At 43.0% G+C, this 21,422-nt stretch overlaps 1 protein-coding gene across 10 annotated transcripts in view; it reads left to right on the top strand.

Annotated features, from left to right (window-relative positions):
• Positions 1 to 21,422, top strand: part of PPP1R12B (protein phosphatase 1 regulatory subunit 12B) — a 173,387-nt gene that overhangs the window by 99,752 nt on the left and 52,213 nt on the right. For 7 of the 10 annotated variants that reach the window (XM_037885321.2, XM_037885319.2, XM_043533339.1 and 4 more), the window contains 5 exons: positions 7,368 to 7,458; positions 10,122 to 10,286; positions 11,721 to 11,904; positions 12,510 to 12,622; positions 13,109 to 13,150. In XM_037885321.2, coding sequence (XP_037741249.1) covers positions 7,368 to 7,458; positions 10,122 to 10,286; positions 11,721 to 11,904; positions 12,510 to 12,622; positions 13,109 to 13,150 — 595 coding nt within the window. Of the gene's footprint in view, positions 1 to 451; positions 523 to 7,367; positions 7,459 to 10,121; positions 10,287 to 11,720; positions 11,905 to 12,509; positions 12,623 to 13,108; positions 13,151 to 15,280; positions 17,378 to 21,422 lie in introns of those variants that run through there. The other 3 variants (XM_043533340.1, XM_043533342.1, XR_006286796.1) reach the window with 3 other exon arrangements.

Genomic DNA, 21,422 nt, shown 5'->3' with positions numbered 1-21,422 from the left:
CATTATCCAAAACATTCACTGGCTTTAATTCCTTGCTGTTTTCCTCCCTGCTGTCTTCATGAGTTTTCCTGAATTAGTCCAGACTCCATGCCACTGTTTCATTTCCTCATCCCTTTGGAAGAATATGGAGCACCTGATGCTGATGGACGGCCAGCACTTGGGTCCCCTAGCAAAGCGCTTATTTGTATTGCAGTAACTCCAAGGAGCCCTGGTTATGGACAAAGCTATACAAACACAGAACAAAGCCAGTCTCTACCCCGAGAGAGTCTTCAGTCTAAAGACAAAAGCCAACAGGTGGATACAGATAGATAGGGGAGCACAGTGAAGCAGTGAGAAAACACTAGGTGGCATGACAGGCAGCTGGCTCAGCACACCAGCTGCCTAACAGTTGTCCAAGTCTTCGTAAGCATTGCAGCAAAAGAGGAAGAATAAATGAGCACTTGTAGTTTGAAAAGGAACTGACACCGATCGCAAGTCCTCTGAACCTTCTGATCTTGGGGGGTCAGGCCTTCATTGTATCAGGTACAGCTGAGCATATGGAGAATTTCAGCTTTATTTTTGTCACCCTTCTAATCATGCTGCAAGACAGATCATCCTAGCTCCTGAACATTTAAACCTTTTTACGTTAAGACTTTCACATTCAGGCTGAAGCAGGGTGACTGGTCATAGGCTGGCAGAATTCAGTTTCTGTTTTTTATTGTTTTAACAGATATTGATTTTTAAAGCAGTTTTTTTATTTTTATCATTTTTTTTAAATATAAACTTCAGAGGTGTGGGAAATGATGAGGGGTCAGGCATTTAATGACCGTAGACTTTGAGATAGAAAAAGTTAAAGCTTTATAAACTGTTAAAGCAAAAATTGTCAACCTCACATCAAAGTATACAAAGTAAATATCCTTAAATCAACAAATCATACCTGTTACTATTCATTTGCTAGTCCATTTGTAATGAGCCTACTTCAGAAATCTAAATCACTGGATTTTTACTCTTTAAGTTTCCAAGCAGCATTTTTTTTACTTTGTCTATCTGTAAATTTTGATAATTACCGGTGGAAATATTTTTGTCAGCTTGTGTGTACGGTGAAATCAATATTTACCAACACTTACCAATAGAAAATCGGATTCTTCCAGGCCTAACTATTCGCCACAGTCTAAACTAATGTTAAGGCAGAACCACCAGGGACTGAAAATAGGGTATGGCCTGTTCAAACAAGCTGTTTACAGTAAGCTGAGGCACACTTAAGAGTATTAGATCCTGAAATCTTATCCCCTTGTCCTCAGCTTATTAAATCACTCACCATTGGCAGGCTCAGACCTTTCTGATTTTCTGCTTAAAGTGCTTGCAGAGTCTGACATGTCTCTCGCTCCTGCCTGTCAGGTATCCCTAAATGTTCCTCAGATGGCTTTCTGTGGCTACTGATTTAATCAGTATTTATAGTTTGATGCATGAGATGTGTTCATGCTAGGGTGGAATAAATGAAGCAAAGAACAGGAGCATTCCCTGTCTGCTTTTTTGTGTGATCAGGAGAGTAGCCTTTTTGCCTCCTCCCCAGTAAGACTGGTTATTGATTTGCTGTCTACTGCATAATATATGTATCTGTATAATGGATTGTATTTTGGGAACTGTTATCAGCGCTGTTTCCTGCAGCGCTTGCGTCTGGCCTCCCCCGCAAAGCTTGCAGGCTGTCTGTTAGCAAATGGCAAGTCTCTCCCTACCTCAAGCTTGCGGGGATAGCTGCGACAGTGCAGGTTTCCATTAGTTTCCAAGGGAGACAGTGCTGATCCTGCAGGATTTCGCCACCTTTCCTAAAATCTCCAAGCTTGTCCTGACCTTCAAGCTGCTATGCAGGCCTGCGTTAGGAGGTAACATGTTTATGCTTTCTCTGTGGTATCCTACCAGAAGAGTTCCTTTCTAGGGATAATGGATTTATTTTGTAAAATGCTGCCATTTAAGAAAAATCCTTGGTTATTAAAAAGCATAGTGGGTTAGCTGCCTTGTCACAAGTCCCTGAAGATGCTTAGCAATGTTATAAATATCTAAAGTGGCAGATTCCTGCTCCGCTTTTTTAGCTGAAAAGATTAACATGAAATTGCTGCCTTATTCTGAATAGTGATACTGTACCTTTAGGAGCAGGAACTCGAAGTGCTGGCTTTATCTATGGGCTGAACATTTGCAGATTACGTAGCTGTTCAGGGTTCAGTAACCCATGCTATTCATAGCCAGAGATGTCATGAAGCAAAATTCAGCTTTGGCTTCTAAGAAAATAAAACAAACAGATCTCTAGGCTATCCTGTAACACTGTCTATTAAGGACATTTCAGAAAGTCAGTCATGAGCTAGAGAGGTGGGATTTAAGGGGGGCGTGGGCCCAGTACATTGGGGGAGTTCCAGGTAGAATGAGCCACATGAAATATAGCCCTTCTCTGTCAGCAACAGTGCCATTGTTGAAATGAATGGAAATCATGTACTTATTGTCTGCACAAAATGCATTTATTCTTAGTATTATTATTGGTGTGAGAATATTGGTCTTTGTATGGACAGGTAGGATAACGAGGGGTTTTACAAGGCCATGTAAACCCTTTGTAACTAAGGCCATGTCTACACAAGCAGCGGTGCAGCTGTACTGAGTCTGGTGAAGGTGCTCTATGCCGATGGCATGCTGAGCTCTCCTGTTGGCAAAATGAAACCACCTCCGTGGGCGGCAGAAGCTCTCCCACCGACATAGCGCTGTGCACGCAAGCGTTTATCAGTGTAATTTATGTCGCTCACACCCCTGAGTGACATAAGTTATGCCAACACAGGCTGTCGTATAGACATAGCCTAAGTTTTTATGATAAATGCCTACTCTGGGTTTATAACTCTTTCCAGCTGAATGTTGTCAAATGCCCTGTGATGAAAGAGACAGCCTGGGAGTTAAATGAAGACAAATGTTTAACTTCCAGGGTTACTGAGTTTTGACCCACACGGACCGTGATATCCTTAGGGCAAAGGGCCCTTCGTCATTACTACTAGAATAAAATACTGTAACTTCAGATAGACAAGGTGGGTGAGGTGGTATCTTTTATTGGACCAAATTGTTGGTGAAAGAGACAAGCTTTCAAGCTACACAGCCGCCTTCTTCAGCTGGATGGCGATGTTTCCACCAGAAGTGGCGGGCTGCTGATAGCTAGGCGGACTACATCTACATGGCTATAGGTCATTGACTTGGATGGCTGGACCCTGAAAGATGCTTGTGCTAATACAGGCTAGCAAGGAGGAAACGAACACTATTAACCCAAGTATCTTAAACTGCTGTATTCCACAGGCAAATTCGCCTCCCTCTCCAGTATCTCTGGGTAGCCCAAGGGTTACCATGTTGTTTCTTCTGCAGTGTTTCTTTTCGCTTAGGTCTCACTTGGGGTGTTTCTCTCCATGGCACGTTCTCACCTTGGAGACACTGGGCTCACATGCTAACAAGCTGACCTGCCCCCAGTACTTTCGGTTCACCAGTCTGTGTGCTCACTTTCACTGCTGCCCATTCTGTGCCCCATCCTGAATCTCCCCTTCCTTCTTTGCAGGCAACATTTTATTGTTGCCCTTTTGACCCAAACAGTTAAACCACAGGACCCTGAATATTGGCTGTTTTAGGAGAAATTGATAGAATCAGGTGTGTTCTTTAGTGCAATCCTGTTCATATACAAAGAATGAACATAAAGTCTTGTTTCCCTGAACACAGTAGGTCTCAAACAGCAGGAGACAGTTCCTTTGGTTGCAGAATATGCCTCTTTCCAGCCATTACTCTATCCAGAAGCACTTAGCTTTGTCTCAGGTTCACACTAAAGTGCTTCTATGGCTGCATCTAGGGCATGGGTTCTCACAAGAAAATTTTTGGTGGCCTCAGAGTACGGCCACCGACTCTTGCTGGTGGCCACTCTGACAATTTTTCCTAAAATACTTAATTAACTTTAGGAAAAACAAACGAATATGCACATACACATGTCCAAATCATTGTAATTTATTTATGTAGAGTTTTTTTGCAGACAAAATAATCTACAGTTGTCTCTGTTCTTTACTGAACCTAAATAGAATAGAAACACAAATAAGGTGCTCCCTACCCACCTCCCCATCCAGGACTTAATTTGTCCTCCAGCTTGCTGGGGCTGCGCAAGTCTGCTGTGAAAAGTACTATTAACATATATATATATATATATATATATATATATATATAAATATCACTTTTCACAGTAGCCGACTTACTAGCTAGCAAACACCCGACCTAACCGTCACTAGATGTGCTGCTTGTTGATTGAATTTGCAGACTCGGGGAGACGTCCACTGAAGGAAAAAACGGTAAGAGCAGTGTGGAGTTGTTCACTTTTTAGCTTTGAAATAGCTACCCTACACAGCAATGATGTGGTTGAGCCATGTCTGATAATAGAGTTACCCTCTCAGACATTTACAGTAACTTTAAGTGAGCTCCAGAAATAACACTTCTGCGATGAGTGATGGAAAATATGTGTGCAAATGAAGGCCTGCATTTTCAAAAGCCACTAGTGATTTTGGGGGCACCTCAATCTTCGGGGGTTCAACCTGAGACCTCTTAAACGGGTCTGATTTCCAGAAGGTACCGAGCACCCGCCCTCTGGAAACCAAGCCCCTTCAAAGTGTTGCATGTTGAGCACCCAAAATCTCTAGTCACTTTAAGAAAATCTTGGCCTAAGCCTTTGTAAATGCGGGGATGAAAGGAAAGCTTTGCAAAATGTGCTGTCCTGATGTCCCTTTGGGCCTCTACTATACCCCATACACACAGCTTCCTGCTCATGAATGCATCACAAATATGTTAACACCAGGATATCCTGGTGATAATTCAAGTACTACATACATCTTAGGCAGGGCTTCCCAGCAGTATTAAGACTCCTCACAGGTGCAACTCTTTAGAAGACTTGTTGATCCCACCCCAAGCATCTGGTGTCCTTTTAATTCTACCCACTTGTACACAGGCATTGTCTCAATTTACATGATCACATCCTGTTTCTCAAATGCAGTATATTAGTTTAGGGAAAAGTCTTGGATACAAACGTGGAGCATGCTGTAATTTTTCATGTACATTCAAACTTTGTTGGAATGGTTCAGTTATCTTCATTTATTTAGACTTTCCATGGGACTGATGTCTTACTGGTATGTATTTTACTCATTTAGCAAGTCCTACAGTTTCTCCAGCATGCAGCACAGCAAACCTTAGGTGCAGTTCAGAGCAGTAAACTAACATATCTACTTAACTACAAACAAAGGACCTGAGGATTACGGTGGATGAGAAGCTGGATATGAGTCAACAGTGTGCCCTTGTTGCCAAGAAGGCCAACGGCATATTAGGTTGTATTAGTAGGAGCATTGCCAGCAGATCGAGGGAAGTGATTATTCCCCTCTATTCGGCACTGGTGAGGCCATACCTGGAGTATTGTCTCCAGTTTTGGTCCCCCCAACTACAGAAGGGATGTGGACAAATTGGAGAGAGTCCAGCGGAGGGCAATGAAAATGATTAGGGGTCTGGGGCACATGACTTATGAGGAGAGGCTGAGGGAACTGGGGTTATTTAGTCTGCAGGAGAGAAGAGTGAAGGGGGATTTGATAGCAGCCTTCAACTACCTGAAGGGGGGTTACAAAGAGGATGGATCTAGACTGTTCTCAATGGTGGCAGATGACAGAACAAGGAGCAATCGTCTCAAGTTGCAGTGGGGGAGGTCTAGGTTGGATATTAGGAAACACTATTTCACTAGGAGGGTGGTGAAGCACTGGAATGCGTTACCTAGGGAGGTGGTGGAATCTCCATCCTTAGAGGTTTTTAAGGCCCAGCTTGACAAAGCCCTGGCTGGGATGATTTAGTTGGTGTTGGTCCTGCTTTGAGCAGGGGGTTGGGCTAGATGACCTCCTGAGGTCTCTTCCAACCTTGATCATCTATGTTACATGATTTATGTATGCTGGCTAAATTTCACTACTGCTCTGTTGTACTTAATATGTTGTAACTGTACTCTTCATATAAATGACTTTAACTGCCTCTGGGTGCTATGCAGAGTAGAAGACTCTCCACTTATCTAAGGTTGTACAAAATGTATATCATACTGATTTAGACCGTCCTTATGCTTTGGTGTACAACCTTCACTTTGTCTCTTCCTTGTTTGAGTGCTTAACCAAACAGGTATTTTTCTCAATAGTCGCATTTATTTAGGAGTTTAGGAGGAGGGGAGCAATAATCAGAACGTAGCAATGTGTGTTTGGCTAGATGTGGCTAGACCACCCTATTCCATGCACCTGCAGGAGCAAGCCGCTTGTCTTTAGGACTAATTCACTTGCAGTTTGTACAGTACAAGACACACAGTGAATGAAGCAAGAATGTCCACAACCCCTTGTCTCATTCAGTGTGCCTTCAACTAGTTGATCACTGTCCAGCTGAGTACAGAAGCTAATACCAGAAACTTCAGAGGAAGGTACAAGAAACCCTTGATAGACCATTATGAAATAACCTGCCTATAGGGAAAGGTTTTCCTTCAACACTTATCATTTTAGTAGATGGCTTATGCCCTGAAGCAGGAGGGTTGATAAACCTTCTAAAACTCTTTAATCGTGTCTGTTGTACAGGTATTTTCTCATATAAACATCTAATCTTTCCATGCGTTAACTATGCTGTATAAAGTGGTTTCTTCTGTCTGCTTTAAATGGATCACCTTTAACTATAAGTGGGTTGGGTGGGTTTACTCCAATATATATGCTGGAGTGAGTTCCTTTAGTATTGCTGTATTTCGGGGGTTCTGTCTCTTCAGAAAACCTGCACTTCAGCATAGATCCACTGTAACAGATTTCATATTGATAAAAATAGAATTTTAACTTCTAAATGGTCATGTTAGAACTGTGCATATTCCAAGAAAGCATTAGTTGTGACAGAAAGGCAAGTTGTGACAGAAAGGCAAGTTGAAGGCTGTGAGGAACACACAGCAGGATTTGTTTACATTCTGAAGTCTGATTGTGAATGAGGTTACACGTTTCTGGATTTATTTAATTCTGTATCGAGACTTGAAGGAGGTAGGGGTGTATGGGATCCCAGACAGTATGAGGAGTGAGCCTTTTAATGGGGTTGGCTTACAGGGGAGCGTAGAATGTGTCGAACAGGTTAACATTGCAGAAGTCATTGCTTGAAGATACTACAATGAACATGGTAGTTGCAGCAATCAGCCAGGTGCCGGGTGGCCCTAGGAAAGCAGCACTGTGTGCGCTAAACGGGAGCAGAAGGTGTACTTTCCACTGACTACATTAAAACACTGTAGTGTGTATGAAATGGCCTGACTTGCAGATCAGAAGTGTCTGATTTTAAGTGTTCCTGACCCTTTCTTTCAGGTCGTATCTGACTCCTGTGCGGGATGAGGAAGCAGAGTCACTAAGGAAGGCCCGATCCAGACAGGCCCGCCAGACTCGTAGGTCTACACAGGTGCGGAGTGAAATTCCTGATGGCCCTCCAGCAGAGTAGCAGGCAAACTGGCATCTAATGGGCAGTGGTATCTTGTTCTGCTAGTCTATCACCATACACGTTTGGACTTGTCTGGGGAAACAGGAGGGGAATTGGGCGGTGGCCTACAAAAGGTGCCAAGGCAACTCTACAGTCCTTTGATCGGAGAAGTCTTTGTACACCACTTGGGTCTCAAAGCCCTTTACAGACTAAGTGACCACAAACAATACACAAGGGCAGGGGTGGCCAACCTGAGCCTGAGAAGGTGCCAGAATTTACCAATGTACATTGCCAAAGAGGCACAGTAATATGTCTGCAGCCCCATCATCAACTCCTGCCCCCAGCGTCTCCCGCCTGCCAGCAGCCCCGCCGATCCGCACCTCCCCATCCCTTCCCGTGCCTCCTGCCCACCACAGTCAGCTGTTTCACAGTGTGCAGAAGGCTCTGGGGGAGGAAGGGGGAGGAGCGAGGGCACGGCAGGCTTAGGGGAAGGGGTGGAGCGGGGTCAGGACCTGGGGCAGAGCTGCGGGTTGAACAGTGAGCACCCTTGGCACATTGAAAAGTTTGCACCTGTAGCTCCAGCCTCAGAGTCGGCACCTATGCAAGGAGCCGCATATTAATTTCGAAGAGCCGTTTGCAGCTCCGGAGCCACAGATTGGCCACCCCTGCATAAGGGTCATTTAATTTGCTGAAATGCAGCCACTTATAGGGTGAAACATGACATCCTTTTAACAGCCAACAAGAATGTTACACAGTTCGGAACAGAAAACAAACACATATCCATTTTAAACTTCAAGAAGAAATGGGTTAGCAGATTGCAGTTCTCCAGCTCTGAACTTGGCTGGGACAGTTTTCCAGGATGTGTGAGCAGCTCTCTAAAGATCTATCAGTGTTTGTTACAAATACTGATTGTCTTTGTTTGAAGTGATTACAACCAGGCTGACATCCAGTTCACATCCTTGCCATTCAAGCCATTTTACCTCAAAATTGTTTAAAAACAAGCTATATATTTGAGCTACATAAGTGCAGGAAAATAAGGCCACATGCTGAAGGCGGCGTGTGTGTATATGTTGATTTAACTCATCAGTATTTTTAAATGACTTCTCTTTTTACAGGTCGGAAGTCCAAAATGACTTGCTAGTTTGGTTTTGGTGGGGGAGGGAACAAAGCAGTCTCATTATAAATTGTTAATGTTTCTACTGATCAGTGTTCTAATGGAGAAAATAGAAATGATCACTTTACTATGAATTTACACTGACATGAGGACCATCCAAAATTCGAGAAAAATATGGGTGGTCTGTTAGAGGCACAGGTGCCATCACTAATTCCGTAAGAATCCCCCTGTCTGCGTGGTTACCAGCTTCAGTAAACATACCAGAAGAGTAGACTAAGTTGTCACCCATTATTGCAAAAATGTGTAATAAAGTGTTTGTAATATACCTGCTGATGTTTTTGTGGGCTGAAGTCAGACACACAGCAGCATCAGAGGGAAATTCAGAGAGTAGGCTGAATCAGATTTCTTTGAATACAACTCTAGGCACCCATCCCATTAAATTAAACACCATAAAGTGAATTTAAACCAAGAACTGCCCATAAATATATCCAGCTCAGCCCATGTCATTCACAGCAGCCTTAGTGAAAAGAGAAGATGGGCTTTGCAACATGCCTGGAAGGCTAACTGATCTGGGCTCTGGTGGATCAAGGCTTGCATTCTGTCTTGCATTCCAGTCTCCACCCAGACAGCTGTGCCTCTTTCCACAACACCATGGGCTTCATATCTATCAGCCGCACAATTTAAAAATTCAGAAACAAATGTACTTAGTCTATGTACAACAGTGGCCCACAGAACCCAGGAGAGGGGTAAACTTTCCAGAAATCAATCTAGTGTTCAAGGTCTCTTTCCAAGGATCTGGCTCCTTAACACCCGTCTCCAAGGAAGGTGGGGGTGTTATACATTCAGAATGGGAATTAATCTGTCTGGTAGTCATGTGAATTATAATGAGATTGTTGCCATATGGGGTTAGTCCTTTCTGTGTTTATAGGAATATTACTTCCCTGTCTGAATTTGGTAACTTTACACATTGAAGCCTGTAGTTGATGGTTACCATTTGTGGCTCAGTCTAGAGTACATCAGACTGAACCACCATCAGAAGTGTGTGTGTGTAATAGAATAAAATGTAAAATCCTGTGATGAGAAAGTGGCTGAAGAAAATATATATTGGGGTGCTATAGTCCAGACACTCAGACGGGTGCATCTGGTGAGCTCTAGTAAGTGTTCCTGGGAACAGTTAATTCAACATACCCCCTCCAGATGTATACAAGCTATAGTTCTGGTTGCTGGTGACATTGCAAGCTCCTTTGCTCTTCACTCTTACAGCTTGATGCTCTGCACTGAGTTTGCTTCTGAGTCCAGTGATGATGCAAGTTAGCTGAGAAGTATTAAGTGCTGTCCCAATCTATTACTTTATATAAGGTAGGGGCAAGAGAGCTCTGTCAGGATCAAGACCCATTGTCCTAGGCAATGTAGACAGGTGGTACCTGTCTTGAAGAACTTGCTATCTAACTAAAGAGAAGGGTTTTGTCAGGTGCATGATGCACATAACAAACCAGCATGTGTAACTGATGCAGTCTTACCCCTTTCCCAGGGTGTGACACTCACAGACCTTCAGGAGGCAGAACGAACTTTCAGCCGGTCTCGAGTGGAGCGGCAAGCTCAGGAACAACAAAGTGAGAAACCCGAGAGCACTGAGGACAGCAGTGAGAGACGGGAGGACACTCGGCCCTGGTGGAATAGAAACCAGGATGAGGAGGTGATCTCTCTATCCGTACTAGCTGCTACTTGAGAGTTCAGTGGTTTGGGACAACTGAGATCGAGTAAAATTCTTCTGTCTCCTTGTGGAATTGCTACTAGGAGGATTAGTTCAGTCCGAAATGACCCAGGCCTGATTAATCTAGACATGTGGGTACTTGGAAATTTAGCTGTGTATAGTGTTGCCATATTATGGCTCATCTATTCCCTTTGTTCTCAACTTGACATAACACTTCTCTTGTCAGACAAAATAAATCATGAAAGTAACAATACCATGGAATGCAAAGGCTAATAAAAGGAGAATTGTGCCACAGTTCCTCTCTTCTGGCAATAAGGGTCAGGACTGAAGCCTAGCATCTGAAGAAGTGGGGTTTTTTACATATGAAAGCCTATGCCCAGATAAATCTGTTAGTCTTTAAGGTGCCGCCGGACTCCTCGTTGTTCTAGCCTTAATGTTCCTCTACAGATGTTTTGAATATAGTTGGTGGATTCAGGTGATTGTGGGGGCGGGAGGGCAGGGATAGAGAAGTCTCATAGGAGGTCGTCATCTCCCCAGGCATTACGTTTATTTGGACTCTTGAACCCAAGGGGCTTTTCTTACACAGAGAATACTTATTGCAAAATGAACATCCAGCTGGAGTTAAGTCAATGAAACCACGAGAAGTATTGTAAACAGATGAGTTGTGGTCCATTGACTTGACTTCCTATGGAAACGATTGAGTTGAATTAACCAAGCCTGTTACACAACTGTTAATCTTATCACTGGCATGTACGCTTGTTTTACATGGAAGCTGATTAACAACCACATGACAGGAAAAGAAGCCTGAATCCAGAAACTCTTTAGTAGATATTACACACCTAGCAAGCACCCTGGAAGTCTCTGATATTTCTACTAACCATCTTCTATAGCCCAGATTGGCTTTTCCCATAAAATGTGCTCACAGCTTTTTGCAGCTCCCTATCTTATCCCACTGCGAACAAAGTCCTGTGGTGATGGTCTCCTATATCTCTGCAGGAGTGACATTGCAGTACTGACCAAACACTTTATTGGGGACAGATATATAATGGTCCTGTCTCTTTTGTCCCCTTTAGACTCTGGACAGTTTGTTTCTATAAAGGATACCTGCTAGTCTTGGCAGTATGGGTCAAGCAAGGCTGCTATTCTGTCTTCAAGCTGTGTTCAGATTGTGCCTGTGGAATCCAAAATTACTTTAAAAACAAACAAAAACCCGTTTTCTCTTCTTCCACTCACCCCAGCTAGATGGAATGCATTTTATGCTGTTTTCCTAATCTGTCCTCTGGGGCAAGGTGTGGTTTATCCAGCGGCAGTGTGGAGGGCTGTAAATGTCAAGTGATTACATCCATTAGCTAAAGTCCAGCTCTCCTTGTCGTTAGCTGTCTGCTAACCTTTATTTATGGCTCTGTTTATTTACAGTCTGTCTATCGGCGATTAAGGTGTCCAGCACAAACAGACAAACCCACAACACCAGTATCTCCCTCTACGTCGGCCCCTTCTCTTTACACAAGTTCTCACCTGGCCCGGACAAGCAGATCTCTGGGCCCTGATTCTTTGAACCCAGAAGACTTCCAAAGCACGGCCACTGAGATGGAGAAGAATGGTATGTACCTCCTAAAATGAGAAGACAACCCAAGCATTTCAGGTTAAGGTGTTTAATGAATAAGCAATATGCTCAGTGTACATAGTCTGAGATTCTAGGTTTATTTCCTGCTCTTCCAGCAGGGGACTGGTACAGGTGGGCTGCCAGCTTGTCAGATGTGTATGTAAACAGAATGACTGAAAGAAGGTATCCAAGTCCCTTAGGAAGTGGTCCATTTTTATTGCCTTTGCAGACATGAATAAGAGGTGGTGGCTTTTCTTTTGACCATCTACTGGGAGGGAACATCTAGATCCTCCAGGAAGCGGTGGTAGAGAACTTGACGAATGTAACTCCTCCCTGAGAATCCTGATAAGCTAATGCCCCTGCGTGGTGTTGGGAGCTATGCAGATAAAGGGACAACCACTGTCTGGGCCAGTCTAGAAGAAAGGAGTGCAAAATATCAGGTGTAGTGGGGACTAAGCATCTCTTATGTTTAATGACTGAGGTGTAGTACAACATGAGCCCTTTCTTGGTGATGGAAACCCGTTTGAAAATGTTACCAGGGCTTTGAGAAAAGCCCACAGGTAAATCATTTAAACCAAAGCAGTCTGTCCTTGTTTGGCTAGAGTGTGAAGATCAGGATTTAGATGATAGATCTCCAAACAAGCAGTCAATCCGAGAGAGGCGGCGGCCAAAGGAGAGGCGAAGAGGCACTGGAATCTCTTTCTGGACAAAAGATGTGAGTGACCTTGTTGGGGTGGGAGAAAAGGGGATTTGTTCTACAGCATTCCAAATGGATTTGCTTCTGGTTATGAATAGGACAGCTGTATCCTGTTAGCTTAGTGTGTAGGCCTGAAAGGTGCCAGGAAGAAAAGCTCTGTGTAAGCTTGAAAGCTTCTCTCTCTCACCAACAGAAGCTGGTCCAGTAAAATATATTACCTCACTCACCTTGTCCTTTAAAGTTTATCAAATGGGAGGTAATCAAATGGGAGCTCTGAGATAAGCGCCATCCCCTGCCTTTGAGAATCTGCCTTTGATTACTGAGACTTAAAATTCCTTTTTACACTCCCTTTCTCAAAATCTTTCCACAGTTACCTAGATATCAGGAATCCGCACCTCTCTGTCTTGAAAAGCCTAGTCACCTAAATATCAGGAAGTCCAAACCTTGCTGCTATGGAAGTTATTACCCCTACATGGCTACATTCATTTTCTTCTTCCTCTCTAGGATGATGAGGTTGATGGGAATGAGGAAGTGAAGGAGTCTCGGGTAAGTGAGGATCCACCCGTGTAGATTGCCTTAATATCTACCTTACTGTTATCTACATTTTGATGGCAGCAGGACTGCTGTGAATTCACTTGTATTTGTTAGGAAAACTGTCTGTCTGAACAGCACATTGCCTCCAAGCCTGGTATTCGCTCCAGTTCTGTGAAGCAGATTGCTTGCTGATCTTTCCTCGGGAAGATATGGCGCACATACACATTGAATCTGCCGTTCTATGAGGTCTGTGTAGTCTGATTGTCAAGGAAACCTGAAGGATTGTAACAGAGGCTGTGGAATAAAGGCTGTGCTAGGGGTCTAATATACTGTATCAAAAGGCTGACTGCAGAATTTGGGAAGTGTGGCTGTCATGGGTTGCAAGGGAAGCAGAGATCTCTCAACTCAGAGTGTGGCTCAATAGAGTAAGAGGGATTCATTCTAACTTAGAAAACATGTATATTTGTACTTGCCATGTCTGCACCCTTGTCTTGTTCTGGGTTTCAGGCTTTCTATTCTTCTATCCCCTACAACTGGAACAATCTCTCTATTCTCCAAATTTCTTCAAATCCCTCTTCCTTTCTTTCATCAATAATTGCCAAACCTTCCATTGCCTGAACAGTCTAGTATCTTGCCTTGTTTTTGGTCTTGTCTGTCCTGGGCCGAGAGATGCTTGGGGCCAGCAACACGTCTTAGTCTGTTGAACAGTGTTTGTTCCAAAACCATCAGTGCATCATTTGTTAGACCGTGAGAAGAATAACAGCTGTTCAAGGCTCCAGAAGTACTTCACTGGTGGTTGACATCAGGTGCCAGCATGGGCATATGATTTTATTGTTTAAAAAGAACCCAATTTCATTCAATGCAAATGGCTTTTTTCACATATTTTGCTATCCAGATCATTTTGCGGCATGGCGGTTGGTGGCACTACATTTTAATCAATTGTTGAGGGATCCATATTCAATTCTGTGGTGTTACAAATGAAGTTTTCTTTGTCATAGATGCTTGTCCTTTCCTTGAAACAAGCCTGCTTTGACTCGGCCTGATACAAGTGAATCTGATCGGGATGACTGCTTATCTTACAACTGCATAAAGTTGCTTGTGCGAGCCTTCCCTTGTAGAGCACTAAAAACATGGAACTCAAGATGTTCTTCCCAGACTCTGTATTGTAGACAGAGCGGTAGCGCCATAATTCCCATTGTTAGAACCTGCTTTCAGTTGCCTAAAGATTGCCAGATTTTAATCGTCTGAGCTGAAATGTTCCATGCCAGGGGTCTGCCTGAAGCTGAAACTTTCTGGGCAGTTTCAGCCAAACCTGTTCAGCAATTTCAGAGAATGACATAAGGGGGAAAATACATTGTGTGTGTGTGTGCGTACACACACACACACACACACACACACACACACACACACACACACACACACACACACACACACACACACACACACACACACACACACAGAGTCCACCTTTGGGGGGTGAATAGGAAACTGATATAATGAGGTGCTGATGTACCGAGGGGATGACTGGAAGCCTGGGTGGAATGGAGCAGCAGATCAGATTAGAACTGGGATGGGAAGCCTGAGGAGTGGAGACTTGGATGGGTAGGCAAGGGGAATGGGACTGGAATGAGGAGCCGGGGTGGGAAAGATTCAGGACCTTGACAGGTTGGAGTGGACAAGGCTGAAGGTGTCAAGTTTGGGGAAGACAGGCAGAAGTCTGGTTCCACTAAATGACACACCCTTCAGAGCCTGGAATGGACTCCAGTATTCCTGAGTCCCACCCATTCCTCGGTGGTTAGTAAATATCTGTGAAACCCATGGGTAAAGTGTCCCATCCCCCCTCTAGCGCTGATCCATAGATGGGATGACAACCTATGACTGCTAGCAGTTACTCGCTTAGCTCAAGTGGCAGAGGTCTGTGCAGTGGATCTAAAGGTTCTCAGTGGAATTTCTATATTAGTTTGCTTTTTAAAAAAACACATTAAATTATACAAACTATGTTTAAAAACCAAGCATTCTCCTGGTGAAAATCGATCACTCAAAAACTGGGAAATTCCAGAGTTAAGGTTGTTTTTACCGTAACCCCCTTGTGCATATGCATCATGATACAGTTGTTACGTTATCATCGTGTTTTTTCCACAGGATCCTTGCCTCTTCATCCCAGTCTCGTTTTCTTTCACTACCTTGTCCAATTTTCTTCACTTCTTAGGTGTCTCATCCCAGTCTCCTTGTCCAGCCGGTCCCCGTTCAGTTTCTGCACAATGCTGCATTGAGTGACAGGTTTTTATAGGCATGTTGCTGTACTGAGAGAAATACTTGGTATAGTGATGAAGAATGTAGAGAGCGGTTCTGCACTGCTGGTGGGAGAGAGAAGCCCTTAATACTGGGTGTGTGTCAGAAAACCTGGAAGATCAACAAATATATGGACTTGGATAATCTGGATGCAAAATTTAGATGAGCATTTTGTTTGGGCAAAAAAGATGGAAGAAAAATATAACTTAAAATAGCAAATTTTATATAATGTAAGTAGAATAAAAGGTGGTGATTAATAGAGAAATTATTTTCCTGCAGTTCTTTTCAGTGGAATTCTGTCTGGCTCAAAAATGTCCCTTGCTCAGAAGTTCCAGAGCTGGCCCAATGGGCATTTAAGCTTTTTGTAACTCAGCTCTGTGCCACGTATTTCTCTCAATACAGGAACATGCCAATAAACTTGTCTGACAGTGCAGCATCTTAAAGAAATACTGCCTGTAAACCTGGCCTGTGTACAAATACAATGAAGCACCTTTGGGAATGCTTACTTGGTAAAGTTATAAACTTCCAGGACAACGAGAGGTGAAGAAGAAAAGGCCTGTTTACATGAACTTCTGGTATCAGCCCAGAGAATGCTTCACAACAGCAATGTTAATGGATTTGACCCTTTACACAGAAGTGAGTCAAATGACTGTGGGTTTAGCACACTTCTGTTTGTATTGAATGTTATCCTATTATTACTTTCCAAAAGTTTCCTGACTTTTTGAAATTGCTGCTACAACCATCCAGCCAAACTCTGTTCCACATTATTTACCTTTTTGAGTGTCTTGTGTCTTTAACAGTGTCATTGGACGAGGCTGTAGGAGTTTGTGCTCCAACTCATTTTTATTAAAAAGTGTTAAGGAAATTCAGCCCTTCTACAGGATAAGCTAGAAATTCAGAGTGAAACCTGATGCATCTGAGAATCCTTTCATTGAACTGCAACTGCCATGTGACAATGTGACAGCTGCTGCAGAACCATAGCTTTATTATAATGGGGGGGGGGTGGGAGGGAGAGGAAGGGGTAATCAAACTCATTGCTTTAAAAAATACACATACATCTTTAAATCCAACTAGTTGGAAGCTTGTATTTTGGAGCACGTGACCCTGGCTCCATTACAAAGGTGCTATCTTTAATAGCATGATTGCACATTTGAATAGCCCTGCAAGGCCATCACTTAGAACCATGATGGAGTCTGTCCTTCTGTCCTCTTCCCTTTCCACGCTTCCAAAAAGGGAACTGGTCTGCTGCTGCACAGGAAGTTCCTAGCCTGCCCTCTTAGGTGAAGGGAGGGTCCGCCTACATCTTGAGCTCTCCCCTTCCTAGGATCTGATTGCCTAATATGGTAAGGTATGTCCAAAGCACAGGCTGCTCTTTGCCCAGATACAAGGGAAGTTGATTAGCAAGAGATTGCCATAGGTGAACCCTTTAGTGACTGATACAGAAGGAAAGCCTGCTTGTCTAGATTAGTGCAAAACGTTATGTACCATAACTTCCTGTAAGGGACCAGTTTGTTGCACGGTTCCTCTTGGGGTAATTGTAATGCAAAGAGAGGGGGAAATATTTACCACATTGTATTCACTTCTAGCACAGATAAAGTATGACATGGGTGGGAAGCCATCTTGGCCCCTGTCCAAGGCAGTGTGGGAGGAACTGTGTGTCACTTCAGATGAGTACAGTGAAGTAAGGCACTTAATCTTGCACAGAATAGGGATAGGTCTCAGAAACTTTGGTTCTGTGCAGCCCTGTTACAAACAAAAATGCTACAGTTGATTGTACATGCTTCAGGGAAAGTGGTTCTGCCGTCTAAATGCCTGCAGTTAGTAACATGTATCTGAATAAAAGTTGAGGCTAAAAATGGCAGTAACCCAGTCTGCAACAGCATTTAACCTTGGAGCCCTTAATATGTTTAGGGATGGCTGAATTATGTTGGTAGTACCCTGAGTATCTTGGTGGGGCACTATAGAAATAAATATGTATTGTAAAGATATAAAAATACTTGTACTCACCATCTCCACAGATTCTCTCTCATATGTTTTGTCCAGCCTTGTGGCCGTCTGTTGCTTTTTCTTAAAACATCATAGGGTTGTCAAGTCTCCAGGATTGTCCTGTTTATGGGTCACCATGATGCAGCATTTAAATCATTGGCCTGTATGCTACAGTAAAGTGAAGTGGCAACTGGCTAATTCCTATTTAAGGCACCAGGCATTTGGGGACAAAATGTTTCGTGAAAAGCTGAGTAATCCACACCCACAAATCAGCTCCATGTAAAATAAATGTGATGATCTCTTCAGACTGCTCCCTATAATCACCCAGGTCCTGACTATGGAAGGGGCAGGATGAAACATGCTTGGTGAAGGCAAGCAAGCCAAAGCCATCTTAAACCTGGCTCTGTGTCCAAAGAGAGGCCAAACCAAAGAATAATTCCAGTAATACTTTCTGGACTTCACACTTACAAGATTGTGGCTATAGATTTCTGTGTCTGGGTGGCTTCAAAGGCTAGCCTTGTGTTTCAGCTTCTTGGTTTAATGCTGTACCTTCAGGCTGTTGGTCTAGTGTAAACCTACTAGTCTGTGCAGGTTGCTTATAAGTTGTTTCTAGGATGGTCTTTGATGGGTTTCATGGCCCCTAGGTCATGACCTGGACATTCCCTGCATTGCTTGTATTATCACTGGTTTATAGGCATATGATTTAACAATAACTTCATCATAGATAATTGAAATAAATTCCTGTTACTTTAAGGATTAGCAGAGCGCTTACGAGTGTAAACCTTCCAAACAAAAATTAACGGGATGTTCATTTATAGTGTCCAACTATCTCTTCATAGCATGTTAACAACTTTTTCCTTTTCATCTTTATCTGGTTGACTGTTTTGTGGGTTCCCTACCCCTGTTCATAACTTAACAATGTAGCATTTTAGTGCTTGCAGTAGCCTGGAGCTGGGCCCATTTGCTCCAATGGGAGGTACGGACTTGACCTATCAAAATATCTGATTTTGCTTTGTAATAACTCAGGAAGGGACTAGTAAATATCTGGATGTTAACGTGAGTGTCCTGATGAGATTTGTGTAGCTATAAGGTTGTATTTCTTGAAGACTACATGGATTTTGTCCAAACAGTGGAAGGAAATGGTTTCAGAAGACACTAGCTCATACTTTTTTCCTTACTAAAAGCTCCCTCCATTTCCTTTATTCATGCCCCAAGAAGCATACAAAATACTTCGAACAGTCTGGCAAAGCTCCTCTGTAGCTGTCACTCCGAGCTGCCTACAGGTGCCTTTGGAAATGATGCATGCTCATGTCTGGGTGGTATGCAACTTGTGTATACAGAGAGCATAAGAAAATGGAGAGGCTGCATTGGTTTGTGGCTTACAAGAGGAACAAAAAAGGTACCTAAAATTCATTTGGAAAAAAGAAGTCAGTCTGACCAAAAAGCATCCTACATGTAAAGGAAGAATTGTGTGTTCTAAATGATTTATATGTGTAGATGCCGCTTGTCACTTTGGTCCTTAGAAGGTCATTCCCCTTGTTCTGAGACGCTGGCTATATTTTCCCTTGATGGCTAACTTCTGCAAGAAGCCTCGTAATTGAAATGTCATTATTGGTTATACTCTGATACTTAGATTTCTCATTCTGGAGGTTAGCATTGCTTTGCGCTGGGTATTCTGTCTTTCCATATTAAAAGTAAATTCCTTATTATGTGAGGCTCTTTACTGGCAGAAATTGTCTTCCATCCTGGTCTCACCAGGCATTGGTATGAGGGAGTTCATTTCTTAGTGCATTTTATGTGCCCGTACTGTTCGTGCTAGTACAGTGACACTTTGGTGCCCTTTGCACAAAATCTTGCCTCACCGCTCCTAATTTCAGCTATTTATTTACTAGGAGAACCTAAAATATCTATGAAAAATTGCACCAGCTGTTGAAGAGAAGGTTTTCCCACTAAAAATTGGCCATCCTGATCTTGATAGAATTCAGGAAATGTGATCATTTAAAAATCAAAATAGAAGCATTTGCAGAAAATCATATATTTTAAAGCATTTTTAAAGGAAAAGAGGACAGAAAAAATACCCATTACATAACTTCATTTATGGCTTTAGGCCAAGATTTTCCAGAGCAACTAGTGACTTTGGGTGTCCAACTTGAGATGCCTTAAAGGGGCCCAAATTTCAATAAGTCTTAAGAACCAATCCTTTGAAAATCAGGTCCCTTTGAGGGGTCTCAAGATGGGCATCCAAAAGCAATACTCACTTTTGAAAATCTTGGACCTAGGTTTTGCCATGGTCTTGGAAACGTAAAACTTCCAGGGAAGTGAGACTTTATGGCAAGAACTTATATTGCAAAACTCTGAATTATTTTGAAAAAGGAATTGAAGCTACAATTTTAGTAACCCCTCATTAAGAATATGGCTCCATCAGGAGCTCTTTAATGACCTGAAAATCAAAAAGGAATTCTACAAAAAGTGGAAACATGGACAGATTGCTACAGGTGAGTAGAAAAGAATAGTACAAGCATGTAGGGACAAAATCAGGCTAAGGCACAAAATGAGTTATCTAGCAAGAGACATGAAAGGCAATAAGAGATTCATAGAATCATAGAATATCAGGGTTGGAAGGGACCTCAGGAGGTCATCTAGTCCAACCCCCTGCTCAAAGCAGGGCCGATCCCCAATTAAATCATCCCAGCCAGGGCTTTGTCAAGCGTGACCTTAAAAACTTCTAAGGAAGGAGATTCCACCACCTCCCTAGGTAACGCATTCCAGTGTTTCACCACCCTCCTAGTGAAAAAGTTTTTCCTAATATCCAACCTAAATCTCCCTCACTGCAACTTGAGAACATTACTCCTTGTTCTGCCATCAGCTACCACTGAGAACAGTCTAGAGCAATCCTCTTTGGAACCCCCTTTCAGGTAGTTGAAAGCAGCTATCAAATCCCCCCTCATTCTTCTCTTCCGTAGACTAAACATCCCCAGTTCCCTCAGCCTCTCCTCATAAGTCATGTGTTCCAGTCCCCTAATCATTTTTGTTGCCCTCCGCTGGACTCTTTCCAATTTTTCCACATCGTTCTTGTAGTGTGGGGCCCAAAACTGGACACAGTACTCCAGATTCTATCAGGACAAGAAATAATCAGCTTAATCTTCAACAAGGCTGAATAGGTTGGATATTAGGAAAAACTTTAAGGATAGATAAGCTCTGGAACAGGCTTCCAAGGGAGGTTGTGAAATCCCTATCACTGTCCATTTTTAAAAGCAGGTTAGACAAATATCTGTCAGGGATGGTCTAGGTTTACTTGGTCCTGCCTCAGCACAGGGAGCTGGACTAGACAACCTCTCGAGGTCCCTTATAGCCCTGTGTTTCTATGGTTCTATGAGTAAACTAGTATACAATGTAAAGGGTTTATCTTTGTAGGCAAAAAATGTTAGGAACTGTTACTGGTTTTATGATTTTAATACCTCAGAGCTGGTTATGAATTAGTATAATTATGAAACTCCCATTAATATACTATGGGGGGAGGAAACCAATATCTAGGTCTCCCTCACCAATTCTCCTAAAGCTTTTTAAAAAGTGAAGGTTATAACCTATTGGTCTCCCTCAATATATTCCTCAAAAGTGGCAAAATGTGGAAGGATGGGTATAGGGAGGGATTGTCTTCATAAAGAGAAGTAAATGGTAATTTAGTTCTAGCACTGTTTCCCAAAAGGTAATGTGCAGGAGGAAGTGAAGTCAGTGTAGGCCCCGATCCTGTTGTCTGCCCCGAGTGGCAGCCCTGTCCCGTACAGTGTTCCTTTGAAATTCGTGGACCTCTGCCCTCATGCAGGAGTCCACTCAGGCAGAATAGCTTTGCCTAGTGTGTACTGCTCTTCTGGTGAGCCGGAGAACCCTTCTTTGTGGCACAGGCTCTGAATTGTCACATTTCCTAAAGGAGGTGACAACCTAGCTTGGGTTCATTTCAGTGTGCCAGTTTATATACTTGCAGTGCACTCAGAAATAGGTTAGAAAT

The sequence above is a fragment of the Chelonia mydas genome, chromosome 21 (genome assembly GCF_015237465.2).
Source record: "Chelonia mydas isolate rCheMyd1 chromosome 21, rCheMyd1.pri.v2, whole genome shotgun sequence".
In the NCBI taxonomy this organism is placed as follows: Eukaryota; Metazoa; Chordata; order Testudines; family Cheloniidae; genus Chelonia; species Chelonia mydas.
Note: the sequence above shows the minus strand (reverse complement) of the source record. Positions and strands in the feature narration are given on the sequence as shown.